Raw genomic sequence first — 15,065 nt, 5'->3', positions numbered from 1 at the left:
AATAGGACCAGACCAAGGAACATCTTGAGTTTCCAGTTGAGAGAGTGCTAGCATGACAACTAATACTGCCGCATCGTACCATTCAGGTATCAGATTTTTGTACTGCTTCCCCTCTGGATTCTCATTAATCACTTCTGCATTTCATAATGCACTGTCAGGTGCCAAACAGTTTCCTGGCACTATTTGAATCATAGATGCTACCAGCTGCAAGCTATAGCTTGCAGCCCACACAACTTTTACAGATTACATCACATGAGGTTCAGGTTCGTTTTGCAACCAAGATAGTCACAGCTTATTTTTAATGAGATAAAAATAAGTTAACTTCTTTTAGTTATAGAATGTGGTTCTTCATGCAGTATGCAATTATGCGGAGGAACTCCTTCCTACAGGAGTTGCTGTTCTTAGTTTATGTGGGCTTAACAATTGATCAGACAAATCAATGGAAGAAAAATCTATGAGGATTTACCAGAAACACCATTTCTGGCACAGGATATCCCTGAATTGCAAGTTGTTGAAGGCTGGAAGAGTATTCTGGAGAAGCCTTACTATGCATTTGACCAATTTATATACTTTTATACCAATCCATACTTTCTCTGATACCATCCCACAGACAAGCTGACAAAGTATGTGTTGGTTAAGTGCACAGTAAGGTAGGTTGAAAACTGGCTGAACTCCAGGTCCCAGGGGATCATGGTCAGCAGCATACAGTCCAGTCAGAGGCAAAACACTAGAGCTCCTTAGGGTTTCACACTGTGGCCAGTACTGTTTAACATCTTTGTTAACGACTTGTATGATGAGACAGAGTGCAGTCTACACAGATTTGCAGTTGACCCACAACTAGGAGGAGTGGCTGAACCACTGCATGGTTATGCTGCCATTCAGAGGGACCTGAACATGCTGGAGAAACAGGCCAAGAGGAATCTTGTGAAGTTCAACAAGGGGAACCTACGTCCTTCTGTGAGTTGCCAGAATTTCAGCTGTATATTTTGACAGAAAAAATGAGTCATACGTATCAAAATGTACTCCTGGATATAGCCGTCAGGTGTGTCCATTCTACATATAAGTCTTGAACTATAAAGGCACAAAAGCATTATTTACAAATATTTAAGCAATAGCACAACTGTTTTCTGTTGTGTTTTTTTTTTAATGACAGCCTGCAGCCCCAAGGCAGCTTCCCCAAGATCACGTAGAGCATTGCATGTATTAATTTGAAGTTAAATATGCCACTAGCGAGGTAGTTTACATAGGGCACTTAAACAGCTTGTCTAGCTGTGGTCACCAGTTCCAGAGACCACGCAAAGATTGTAAATGTACAGCAGTAAGGACAGCAAGATGTTTTCATACAGAACCTCAGAGGAATAAAAAAACTATTCCATCAGTATGAAAATTCTTCCAGTAGGAAACTTACCTTGTCACCCAGACAATGGGACCTGTATTGCAAATCAGAGCTGTTAAAATTATCTGAGAAGTTTCAGCAACAGACTTTTTCTTTCTGAAACGCGCTGTACATATCACTACATTAGCAAGACCGTTATGAAGAGGTGCAGAAATGCTTGGGAAGATAGATTCAACACAGTGTTTTTTTAAATGATTGTTTATCTCTGTTGCCTGTGGTTTGAAAACTAGAAAACAGAAGCACATGCTTCATTTTCTCAGAACAAGTAACCTTTTTAGAGATGGTCTTAATTAGACTACTACAGTGTTCCAAATAAACGTTATCTAATTTTTAATAAAAGCATAAGGCCTAGGGCTTTATGCCTTAGTTTCTTCCATTCCTTTTAGCATAGCTATCTTTCAAAGTAACAAAGGACAGAGAAAATTCCCTGAATATGCACAGAAGTTATTGTAATTAACTCTGAAATAATATTCTTGTTGCTACTGCCCTTCTTTCCTTGTTTTTTTTTTTCCCTCTTTACTGGCTTTGTTGCTTAAATTGATGTTCTATACACAGAGAAAATTTATTTTCTAGGATGCAGTTAGTTCTCACAATTGTTCTGTAAAATTGTTGCTTACTTTAGGTGCTGTGTAAATAATGTTACATTGTCTGTTGAATCTTCACTAAATGGGCTTTTTTTACCAGATCAGATCATATATTAGACACTTTTGCCAGGAAAAAGATGTGCTCATGATACTAAAGATAAAAATTAATCTGCGGCTGTCACAGGGATTGTTTTGCTGGGGATAAGGTAAATTGAGCTTTTTATAGCTTTAAGGTCGCTTTTTCTCATGTTTATTAAATCTATTTTTTTTTACATTTAATATTTTAGTTTACCACTAATTAAGATTTCGATTGTTTTAAAATTTCTAGGAAAATTAGTTCTACATATTTAGATTAAACAGGAAGAGGAAAATATTTATGATTCTATAAACCCTTGCATGCACAAGTAGCTCTTATAAATGCTTATAATACTTGGAACTTACTGCCGATCACAATTTAAAATTACCTTTGGGTATTTTATTGTTGGAACATAACAACAGTTGACGTTGCTAATGTTACCATTTTTCTTTGCAGAAACACACATGTCCTTCGGGAAAGTGTGAGGTATGTCTTAGTGTTTGAGTGTACCTGAGAAGATCCAGTAAACCAGTAGCGTGGTTGGCTCTAAGTGTTGGGAACAACTGGCTCCTGCGTTGCGCGGATAGCGCAGCTCCGCTTCTGGCGAGTTCGCGGTGCTCGGCACCGCCGTGGGCGGCTGCTGCCGCCAGGGCCCCCGCTCTCCCCCCCGGCTGCCGCACTGTCCGCCCCGCCCCGCCCGGCACGGGCCCTCCAGCTGCGGCTGCTGCGGCCTCCGGGGCTGGGGTACAATGTCTCTGCAAGGGGCGGCGGGGGCTGAGGAGCTGATTTTCTATGTGAACGGGAGAAAGGTAAGTGTTGCCCGGAAAGAGTGGCGAGAAAGAGAGGCTGGCGTTCCAGAAGTAACCCCGGAGGGTATGGGCATAGATTTGGTTTCCTCGGACTCCTTCCTCATGGGAGTGTAACCGAATTCCTCACACAAGCCTCCGGAAGCATTTCTTCCCATCTCCTCCTTACTGGGTAAGGAGGGAATCAGCCTCCAAGTATTACTTTAGTTAGCTAACGCTTCTAGTGCTGGTGAGCAAACTCGTTTTTGATTTGTGCGTGCCTGGCTTCTCATCTTTAATGGTATCGGATGGTATCAGATTTTTAAAGGCACAACAGAAAGTCACCAAAACTCAGGTGCCAAAATATGGACTGTTGGCCAACATAAACATAATATTGCAAAAACAAAATTAAACTGGTTGTTGATTCCATGCAACTGGAAGGAACTAGCTGATTCTAAGCAATGGAGTAAGAAATACTGTAGTTGATCAAGAATGTAAGCATTTCTGTTGCTCTTTGTTGTTAGTCTATTGGCAAGTGAAACTTTGTATAAATAAAGCTAGAAGAAAACTCGTTTGTGCTGATAGCCTTACAGGCTTCATCTAGTATTCATCCTAGTAGATTAAAGTGCCAGGGAAACTCTAAAATCTGCAAATCGTTAATTCTTTATGTTATGCTGCCCAAGTTGCAGCAAAGTTCTGCTGCATTTTTTTTTCCTAGTGTGGATGAAGGTAAATTCCCTCAGTATGACTTTTCACTGAGCAGCAGTTATTTGTAGTAGTTGCAAGGTGCTCTGGCACATCTTTCCTGGAAGCGTATCTGTCTGAGAATGAATTTCTACAAGGAGCCCGATCTCTCTCGTGGTCTTTGGAAATTAGTCTAGTTCTATGAGAGGGAAACCCGAGAAGGATTCTCTTCTGGCTTTGTAGGAATGTAGTCTGTGCCCTGAATTTTGAAGTCTTGGTTTCTTAGTTAAACATTGTTTTCAATTTCTTACTGCAGATAATAGAGAAAAATGCTGATCCTGAACAAATGCTGTTGTCTTATCTGCGAAAGAGACGTATCCTTTTCTTGTCTGTTCACTTAAGTCACTCATTTGAAAGCCTTGTTTGAGCAAAATTCTCATAAATTATAATTAAAAGGTGATTTACCAGATTAAGGAAGTTGTGACTGCCTTATGATAAAACAACCATATTGTATGATATGTCTCTCTTAAGCCAAATACTTCTCAGTGAGCTGCTCTATTTTTAGCCGAGTTTCCCAAGTAAACAAAGTCATGCCATCAGGCATGATGTGTATGTTTGTATCTGTGTACCTCCCCTCTCCTCCCTTAAAGAAACAGAAGAACATTTTGGCCGGTGTACATAAAGCTTGACAGAATAGGAGTCTCTAAGTTTTGTAAAAATCTCTCTCCCAGGAAAAGGGAGACTCTGAGTCTGCTGGAATTTTGATATAATCTATTTTTTCTTATGAGAAGAACTCCAAACAGATTTCTAAACAAAAAAAAAAGTAAAAGTTTAACAGTAAGTAAATATGAACAAGTATGTTTTTAAAACAGAAAAAAAAATAAATTAGTTAGACAAGAGAGAACACAGCTTGGGAGAGCTAGAGCTCTCACCCTGCCAGTTTTGTCTTTGCAGACAAGGTCCTTTCCTCCTTAGTTTCAGTCCACAGCTCAGTGGCTTTCTGGGTTGCTACGAATTGTGCAGCAGTTCCTCTGATCTTTTCCGCTCTTTCTCTTCACCATTTCAGAGACCTGACTGTCTGTCTGCTCTCAACTGTTCTTAGGAGGTTTCCAGAATCCGCTGCGCCACAAGCTTATTCATGAAACTGTTGTGTAATATTATGAACATGTGTAGGGACTCGCAGCCAGGAGCAGGAAGCAAATGTGGGGAAGAGCAGAATCTCCTTTTTACAGCTTCCTAGATTGATCATGGACATACCCTAACAGGGCAAGTGAGGTGCTGTATACTACAGGATTCACACAGAAGAGAGTTTTTATATTTATCTCAAAAGAAAAACTTAAGTGGAAATAACGTTTGTTACTGATCAGTCATAAGGAGGAGTCTGGAGCAGAATAGGTTGATGTAATGATGGTGCTTATGAAATTATTCTTCACTAATTTGAAAAACTTCAGACTCCATCAGGTTATTAAAAGTAGAATCATAGAACCATTTAGTTTGGAAAAGACCCTTAAGATCATGGAGTCCAACCATTAACCTAACACTACCAAGTCCATCACTAAACCACGTTCCTAAGTGACACATCTACGTGTCTTTTAAGTATCTCCAGGGATGGTGACTCCACCACTTCCAGGGACAACCTGTTCCAGTGATTGATAGTCATTTTGGTGAAGAAATATTTCCTAATATCCCATATAAACCTTCCCTGACACCTAACTTGAGGCCATTTCCTCTTGTTCTATTGCTTGCTACTTGGGAGAAGGGACTGGCAGCCACCAAGTAGCTCAGTACTAGCCCTACCACAAGAGTTGTACTTCATTGATTAAAGTGAGTGGTGACTGAGATAATCTAATTCTGCACTGACTTGCTCTAACACCTTGAAAAATCATTTAACCTTTCTGTGTCGTTGTGCCTGGCTTATAAAAAGAGGATGAGATCAACTTTTTTTTCAGGAGCCAGTTAGTTTCATCGTGCAGTTTAAATATCAACTTGTAGCATTCCTGCCCTCCATTGCTTAGGTCTGTATGATGGTGTGCTATTCCCTAAGATGCACCTGCCCAGCTGTGTCTGAGACCATTTTGTTAGCCAGATGGAGGAACTGATCCTTTTCACAACAAGCCTCCACATATAGTTAAGTTTACATAGGTGGGAGACAGCTAACTTTGGAAAAGAGACAAAAATTAATGTCAGGGAACAAAAATATAGGACAGGAATATCTTATGCCGATGTTGCCAAACTAGTTATAATGTGAAATGATCACCTGAGTGAGCGTGAGGAACTTTACCATCCTCCAGTAATATGTTTTATAATTACAGGGTAAAATATAATACCTCTGTAAGCATCCTGTCATCTGTTTTGAGGCTAAATGCCATAAAAATTGGCACATTAGACCACTGTTAATAACTGAAAGGTCTGTTGTAAATTAACAAGTACATGGAAGTGCAAGAAGGGGAGAAACTGTATCTGGAAATGAATTTGCTTTATCTGACAGGTTAGGATGTCTATGAAAGGGCTCAGTAAAACACTTTACAGTGGAAAAAGTGGTAGAGTTTGATTAGATAAGACCTTAAAGCAGTACATGCATCTCAAAGCTTTACTGCCAGTGAGGAATGCTAACCCTCACCTTGACAAACACTTTTTCCTTTTGATGATGTGGTGTGAAAAGAAGGTGGCCCGTTTCCCCTCCATTGTTCCTGGCTTCTAGTAGACAGTTCTCTTGCACCTTGTGCCAGCTGTGGAGTTCCTCAGACCTCTCTGTGTACTAATTACACTTATTAGGCCAGCAGAAAACTATCCAGGAAAAACAGAGGCTTTCAGCTGAATTAGGGATTCAGTCACTAGTTAGTCAGCTCACCATTAGTCAGCTCATGGAAGGGATTGGTGAGAAGAAGACTTGGTGCAAGAGATCTTGGTTTTTGAAGCAGGTAACGTTGAGAAGAGGAAGGGCAGAAGAGGAAGAAGAAGTGAAGAGTAAGGCATCTACTTTTTGGTGGCTGTAGAACATTAATTTAGCTGTTTGTTGATTCACAGCTTCAGATTGGCCACTGTTCCAGATTCATAGAAACGAGCACTTCTCTCGTAAGTGTGATCTTTCAGATGAGATGCAAGGTTAATACTCTGACTGTAGATGGGCCTTCAGAGAAAAACTGGGATATTGGTCTTAGTGTTCCACTGGAACTTCAGATACATAGCTATTTTGCCCATTACACGTTTCTTCCTTTCATATTGTCACTTGGAAAACTATTTTTCACTTCCTCTTTCTGTCCCAACTTACTCCCCTTCCAAAAGAAGTCAGAATCAACTTTCCTGTTTTCTTCTGAACAGGATTTTGGCCATGTTATTTTTTACCTTCAATTTTATTTTCACTGAAAATTTTAATTCAATGTAGAAAGGAGTCTCATACATGCGTTAATCATACCGGACCAATTCTGTGTTCCTTAGCAGTTCAGCAAAAAAGGTGACCTCAAGCTTTTAAGCAGAATAAAGACCAAAATGAAACCTGATAATTTGCTTTTTTTTTCCCTAATGACAGCATTTTCAGTCCTTCTTACAGGAACTAAGTATGGCTGTGGAGGGGGTGGCTGTGGTGCCTGCACGGTGATGGTCTCAACTTATGAGCCAACTTCGAAGAAGATACGGTATCCTTAACAGAAAATTTTGAAAACCACACAGAATTTTATGACTGTAGATACAATTTCCAGATCTGAAACTGTAAAAACAAAGTTGTCAAATCTGTACTTAATAGTGAAAGAATCCAAGGGAAGGGTCACTTTAATCCAAATGAGAACACTGTAAAAAATACTGTTCATTCAGCTACGTTGTAAATTTGCTAAAATATCATGCTCAAATTTGCATTAATTTGTTCGTATATGCTGACAGCTCCTGTGAAGAGCTTGCTTTTTAGGAGGCATACATTTAACACCTTTTGTATTGATCACTGACATGTGGCTTCTTCCTAGAGCTCTGTTGTATGACTGATGGAAAGATAGGGCAGGCAGCCCTATCTTGAGTCTTGCCAGCCCTTTAATACTGGTACTCCCTGCACGCCACTCAGAAAAATAAGAACTTTGAACTCAGAGTTTCATTAAGCTGAAAACTGGAATAAATTACTTTTAAATTGAGAAAACTCCAGTCAAAATGTTAAATGGTAATATCACTGTCAACTGAGTATTTTTTTAAGTGGGGAAAAAGTCAAAATGTTCTAGTTGTTCCATTTGACAATTGCATTACATTGGAGTGCAATGCAAATGAAAATGTTTAAAGTTATTATAAGAGCTGAAATTAAAAACAGTCAGAATGCCACTTGAAAAGAAACATTTTGACTACATTAAAACAAAACATTTTATTGCTAATGATGAAAAGCTGTGAAGAATTTTCATTTTGGTGTGTTGTTTCTATTTAGAATGATATTTATTTTACAACAGAGTTTCCTTTGGGTCAGAAATCTGATTAAAAAATTGCAACACTAATTCTTTACTTCCTTCAGACAACTATGTTGACCCTCCCTTCCCCATCTTCATCCTCCAAAACACACTTGAGAGGTTGCTTGTTGGCGGGAGAGACAAAAGGGCAATTAGAAAAGACTGAAGTATTAAGGAAGATATAAATTCTACAGAACTGTCCTCATAGATACTTTTTCTTTTTTTTAATATGCTGGGGACAGGAGACACGGCTAGTAAGTGATCCCTTCTATAAGGCTTATTGGCTTCTCATTCCAGGATAGACTGCTTTGTAGGTATAAACTATGTCTCGATTGACCACAAAATAATGTTCATGCATCTTTATTACACTAAAATAATATTCATATTCTTTATTCTCCTTTATTTTCCAAAGACATTATTCAGCAAATGCATGTTTGCTTCCCATTTGCTCCTTGCATGGTGCAGCAGTGACTACAGTGGAAGGTATTGGAAGTACGAAAACCAAGATTCATCCAGTTCAGGTGAGAGTAGAGTATCACTGTGTAAGAGAATTACTGATTTCTTCCTTTATATGGGCTGGCTTGAGTGGCAGTGCTTTTAGGGCATGGGACTTTCATATGCTGGTTATTCTCCCTGCTAAATTATAACAGAAGACTACACAAGTTTCTGCTGGTTGGTTGATCAAGGCTGGGGAGATATGGCTTATCTCTTGTCTTTAATACAGACAGTCTAATCAAATAGTTGGTATATAAGAATTGTTGGAGTGGATCAGGCTTGTGCTCCTTTTGGGCTAATGGTGCATCTTGGACAATGCCCCTTTAGCTGATGTTTGATTATGAATGCAAAAAAGACAGAAGTCCACTGAAAGTTAATTAGCTTCCTTAGTAAGATGTCCCTGGGCATCACACCCAAGATAGTTATTCTTATTTGAGATTGCTTAAATTGTTTTACTTAAAAAGTCTGATTTAGTATGAAGACAACATTTAGTATGTCATCTGCTGTTTAAGAGAGTTTGTTAGAATGGTGATGTACCCTAAAAGGAGTGTTATTTGTGGTGTCTAATTACAGGAAAGGCTTGCCAAGTGCCATGGCTCCCAGTGTGGTTTCTGCACCCCTGGAATGGTGATGTCCATATACACTTTGCTAAGAAACCACCCAGAACCAACTTCAGAGCAGATGATTGCAGCTCTGGCTGGTAAATATTACCACTTTTTAATTTGTAGGTGTGTCCTTGAACCATTTTCTTCGGATGCTTTGTGTTATGTGAGTGCATGTGTGTGTGAGTACATGTGCATGCCTGTATGTATGTACTGTATACAAATAGTGCTTCCCAGCAGAGTTGCTACTAGATACAGACCTTGTATTCCCTGTTTTTCTTTTCTCCTGGAAAATGAAGCATGGAGCTGTGTATTGCTTCAGGGACAGGTGTTGAAAACATCCCCATATGTGTCTTTTGAAGTGCTTTAAATCAGATGTGCAAAAATGATGTCATATTGGAGAAGAAGCTGCATCTGGATGTCTCTGAGATGCCGTTACATCTGAAGCTGAGAATGTCATAAGCCCCACAGGAGAGCCCCCTTGTGGTAGGAATAAAACAGTCAAATAAGGTAGAGAGATGCAGACCATCTCTAAGGGAAAGTGTGAGCATTTATTGCAGGTAAAGTAGCCTTCTGTCATCCGTTGTGCTCTAGAGTCACAGTGAAGCCAAAGGCATTTCCCATGACTATGAGGTGAACTTTGATGGAGGTGTAATGCTAACCTCCTTCATTGAAGCCAGGTTGGACGGGGCTCTGAGCAACCTGATCTGGTTGGAGATGTCCCTGCTCCTTGCAGGGGGGTTGGACTAGATGACCTTTGAAGGTCCATTCCAACCCTAATCATTCTATGATTCTGTGATTCTATTAGAAATAAGTCAGGGGGAAGGAGAAAAAACATTTTGAGAGGGTGAAGAATGTTGTACAATCTCTTATTTATCTGCATACTAAGCTGTAGTCAGCATTTCCTCTAGTGCAGCTCTCGGGTATTTCATACTCCCCAAGTCTTGTGATACTGATCTCTTTTGTCTTTTGGAGAGCTAACACTTCTCCTTAATCTTCAAAAATGCAAACCTCATATAAAAAGACATGTCATTTAAAAGACGTGTTTTAGAACTGTTGTGGTTTGGCTCTAGTCACCACACAGTTTCTTGCTTCCCCTTCCCCCTGCCCAGCAGGATGGGGGAGAGAATTAGGAAGAAAGGAAAATTCATGGGTTGAGATGAAGACAGTTTACTACAGCAGCAAAGGAAAATTACAATAATAACAGAATATAAGGATATTAATATATACAAAATGAGCAATGCATGATTTATCACCACCCAATGTGCCAGTGACTGATACAGCCTGTCCCAAGCAGTGATCACGGAAATAAAACTGAGCAGCAAGGAAAAGAATGAGAGGGAGCCATGGCCCCCATCCCTGGCCAACCCCCACTTATATGCAGAGTATGACGTCTATGGTATGGAATGCTCTCTTTGGCCAGTTTGGGTCAACTCTTCTGGCTGTATCGCTCCGAGCTTCCTGCACCTGCACATTAGTGAGACCTGGAAAGCTGGACCAGGGTCCTTGGTCTCATTAGCAACTACTCATAACATCAGTGTGTTTATCAACATTCTTCACATACCAAATCCAAAAACACATTGGCTACTGACAGGAAAATTAATTCAATCTCTGCCAAAACTAGGACAAGAACAAAGGTTTTTCATACTGATTTCCTTTTTTCAGGAAACCTGTGCCGATGTACTGGATATAGGCCGATTCTAGATGCCTGTAAAACCTTCTGTAAGGTAAGAAGTAGTGATGATAGGAATACTAGATTGTGCCCAGTAGTGTATGTATGTATACAAACCATCAAGATTTTCATTAAGATAATCTATTTCCTCTGTTAAGAGAGGTAGGTCTAAGTAAGGTGTATAGTGGCCTAATCCATGACAAAAATTGATTAACACAAATGAACTTGGTGTCTAGCTTGGATTATGAAGAGTAATCTGAAGTAACTCCATGTATTTTACTGTGGGTCAGTACTGGCATAAATAAAAGCAGAATTTGGATCAATGCAATGCAATGTGTCAGAAACCTAAAGTGAAGGAAATGAGAGAGTTAACAGTGGGTAAAAGAAATAATACAGACCATCTATGTGTGCTCTCACAAGGTCAACTGAATTTCACATAATATGAATTATTTTGTATTAAGGACTCCAACATCCAATGATTTTATTTTTGAATATCACTTCTTTAACACATAATCCTCCCAGTTTAGCTTATTATTAAGCTTCATCTAGAACTTTATTGAAGTAGACACTCTTATCGAGTTAAGCAGGCTTTAACTTACTGCCATTCTGGGCAATATTTCACTAATGGAATTTTCTTACTTTAGGAATCCGTCTGTTGTCAAAGGAAAGCAAATGGAAAGTGTTGCTTGGATCAGGAAGATGATTTGTTTGACAAGGAGGAGAAGGTAGTGTTTTAAGTATTTTACCTGTTCTATCTAGATATAAAACTTACAGAAAGAATACCGCATGGCTTTTTTCTTCGAATTAAAGTAAATGCAATATATTCTGCCATTTTTATCCTCTACCTTATTCACTTTACGTAATATCATTTGTAAAATAAGATATTTTATTATTTATCACAAGAAATGTGAAGGTATGTCTAGAAATTAAGGATTCTGTGTGTTTATTTGTATGAGGAGGTGATGATGTGCAGATAGTTGGTATAAGGTAGTTTGGATCTCTAACTGCTAACTTGAGTATGAAGAACTGCTATGCTCTTAAAAATCAGAGTTATGATTGTAATTTTATATGAAATCTCTTATTCATATAAATATTTGACTTTGTTCTCAGTTTTCTTTATATAATATCTATCTACTTCTTTGCTTTTTGGGTACTGTAGGTTGGCATGAAACCAGCTACTTTCTTACAGTAGGACTACAAGAAGCCTGTACTTAGTCTTTCATTTGCTGCCTCTATGCTGTCAATTGTGTTAGCAGTGAACTTTGAGAAACTGTTATGAACACTTTCTGCAGCTCTGTTATGAACACCTCAGCAGCTCCAAATGATGCATGATAATTTAGCACCAAATCCAAACAATAATGGAATTACTAATTTTCTACTGACTTCATTGGGACCCTCATTGTTTGTTTTTGGTTTTGCTTTTTTTTTTTTTGATGGAATTATTGATGAGAGAAAATTCCGAGTCTTTACTTGTTTTCTTTCTTTTTAAGGTTTCCACCAGACTATTTTCAACAGATGAATTCCAGCCCTTAGATCCCACCCAGGAGCTTATATTTCCTCCAGAACTAATGGTAATTTTTGCTGCTTATAGACTATTCTTTGGCTCTGTCTTTTCCTTAGTAGTCTATAGTTCAGAACTCAATTCTGAAGTCCTGCTTAGCAGTAATTCATCAGAAGAAATGTCGTAACATTTTAATGTAAATTCAAAATTATATTCCTTTTTTTTTTTTTTTTGCCAGTGAACTTACTGAATGATCATATACAAAAAGTAATCATATTGGGAAAATGAAGTTGCAGATTTAGGAATTAGGTAAGAAGATAAAGAAGTAACCGAAACTGAGTTTTCAGTGCAGCACCTGAAGATACAAATGCTTCTCAGCAAACTGAATGGCAAACACTTTTTAACATGGGCAAAACAATGCATTTTCCCCATTTGTGGCTTAATAGTTTTGTTGGTCTTTTCTGTCAAAATGTCAGCCTCAGATAGCGACCCAGACCGGGCGGTGTTTAGCCCCAGTGATTAACATATGTCAAGGATATAAGCAGCTGAAATAAGGGCACTGGAATGGAAAATGTCAGGCATCCTTGATTATTGGCAGCAACAGTATTTGCTCTATAAAAACTGAAAGCTGTTTGCTTGACATTATTGTCAATCTATAGATTTAAAACCAAATTCTCTGTAAGTAGCTGGCTGCTTACGGAGAAAGGTTGATAATTGTGGGACAGGGGTTCTTGACTGTGTATTTGTACTATCAGTAGTTCACAAGCTATTTCCAAATGATGATTGAACAGTGCTAAAACAGCCAGAGACACCTACATACATGCTTAATCTAGAAAGGGATGCCTCTGCCAGTGTCATTTATGACCTCCAAGCAAACTAAGTGTGCAAACACCTCCCTAAGTATTTTTTATCACTTTTCTAATAATTTCAGCAATTGCAGGATCCATTCCTACATTTTTTGCTTGTGGACTCTTTATTATCAATCTTGTTTATTAGCCCTTTGGAATGAATAGAAGATGTTTCACCCATGCAGTCCAGAAATTCACCACTGTGCAAAGTGCCAGCGTAACAGTCCTATTTCTGTCCAATTTCGAAGGATTAAGTAGAACTGCTATTGTTTAAGAACTTCTTTTAACTTCCAGTCTAGTGTCTATTAGATTTTGCATCTCTCTATATGTCTAAATATTAAATATGCTATATTTCCCCATCAGAGAATGGCTGAAAATCAACCAAAAACAACTCTGTTTTTTCATGGGGAGCGAATGACATGGATTTCTCCTGTAAGCTTAGATGAATTACTGGATCTGAAAGCTGCCCACCCCGAAGCACCTCTTGTTGTTGGGAACACCGGTGTGGGTATGTATACAATCAGAATGGCTCCTATTGCCGTAGTTCCAGTGTGCATGGGAGGAGTGGGGCTATGTTTATTGTTCTTTTTGCATTTCTTTCTTAAGCTTACCACTATGTTGGAGTTGTCATTATGGAAAATGTCTTTTGTCTAAGTCTATTCCTCTCTGGTAGGACCTGAGATGAAATTTAGAGGCGTGTTCCATCCAATTGTTATCGCTCCTGCAAGGGTCCCTGATCTGAATGTCGTGAAATGCACAAATGACGGTCAGTAGACTTTACTGTGTTCAGATATAGGAAATTCCCCTGCAGTAAGGGATGCTGCTCCATTCCGTAGCGCTGAAGGTGTGAAGTGCTGTGCAGCTCATTCCTAAGCATGCTTGGTTCCTTCCCAGGTCAGGGTGGCTGTGGCCACCGTCCCAGTGCAAGATACACTTTTGTCTTCACGACACAGTGCAGTACCGACCAGTGTTATTATCTTGAGCCTCGTTAATCCCAATAGTGTAAGGGTAATTATTCTGGTAATACTGGTCCTGTTGCTAATTCGTGCAATATTTGCTTTGTGATCTCTGTACCATGCTATGCTCTATAGCAGAGATAGACCCATACAGAACCACAGAGAGAGTTAGCAACATTGCATGCTTGTCTACATTAAAAAAAAAAAAAAGGCTGTGATCAAAGTGGTGTAGCTAATATGCATTAGCTATTGTAGAATAAAAAATTTGTACCTCAAATTACATGTTTAAGATAAGCATGGAGATTTTTTTAGTTAGACTATGTTTTGTTTTTTAAATAAGTTCTATTGAAGTTAGAAATAACAGCTAGAAATAGATTTAAACTTACTATAATAGCCTAAATTAATTAAATATAGATTAGATTGTGCAAGTTTACTGCCAAAGTTTTAAGGAAAGGCAAACCCTGAATCTGCTGAAAATTTCTTGCTATATGCCTGAAGCCACTTTTTTTTGAAGTGGCAAACTGTATTTGACAGTTCTGTCATGGCATTTAGAATATCTTTTTCATTTTAGATCAGTCTTCCAGTTCTGGTCAACAACTTCTTTGTTCTTAGCTGAAAAGTAGTTGGGAATTGAAAAGAAGCAGGGAGAATGTTTATTGCTTTTTTTAATCTATAAGTAAAATCTAGTTATGAGAAGGTGAGACTTACTTATTCTAAAACAAGAGATAAGCAGCTTAGTCTGACAACCAGAAATAGTATTTCCTCTCTTTAATCAGATTTAAATTTAAAAAAAAAGTTCTGTTGAATTTTTTGTTTTAAATACACAAAATTTAGTATTGCTTTACTTGATTAATAAAAAGCCATTTAAAAATTGTATGTATTTTGATTTATATTTTTGATTGAATTACAATGTTCATTCAGAACTTTCATACATTATGTAAATAAAGTCTATTAATAATTTTTAATAAAAGGCATTGTTTACCATTTTATTATACTGAAGTTTTTTTAAAGTACAATAATAAAAAATGTATGACTGCTCAAATAAATG

At 38.4% G+C, this 15,065-nt stretch overlaps 1 protein-coding gene across 1 annotated transcript in view; it reads left to right on the top strand.

Moving 5' to 3' along the window:
- Positions 1–2,700: 2,700 nt before the first annotated feature.
- LOC104483254 (aldehyde oxidase) overlaps positions 2,701–15,065 on the top strand; it is a 41,649-nt gene continuing 29,284 nt past the window's right edge. The window contains exons 1-10 of the mRNA XM_086751182.1: positions 2,701–2,865; positions 3,842–3,899; positions 7,064–7,160; positions 8,356–8,464; positions 9,012–9,138; positions 10,706–10,767; positions 11,357–11,437; positions 12,203–12,283; positions 13,425–13,569; positions 13,735–13,827. Of these exons, the coding sequence (XP_086607308.1) occupies positions 2,806–2,865; positions 3,842–3,899; positions 7,064–7,160; positions 8,356–8,464; positions 9,012–9,138; positions 10,706–10,767; positions 11,357–11,437; positions 12,203–12,283; positions 13,425–13,569; positions 13,735–13,827 (913 nt within the window). The 5' untranslated portion in view covers positions 2,701–2,805. The remainder of the gene's footprint in view (positions 2,866–3,841; positions 3,900–7,063; positions 7,161–8,355; positions 8,465–9,011; positions 9,139–10,705; positions 10,768–11,356; positions 11,438–12,202; positions 12,284–13,424; positions 13,570–13,734; positions 13,828–15,065) is intronic.

Source organism: Chlamydotis macqueenii, chromosome 6 (assembly GCF_036417535.1).
Source record: "Chlamydotis macqueenii isolate bChlMac1 chromosome 6, bChlMac1.mat, whole genome shotgun sequence".
NCBI lineage: Eukaryota > Metazoa > Chordata > Aves > Otidiformes > Otididae > Chlamydotis > Chlamydotis macqueenii.
Note: the sequence above shows the minus strand (reverse complement) of the source record. Positions and strands in the feature narration are given on the sequence as shown.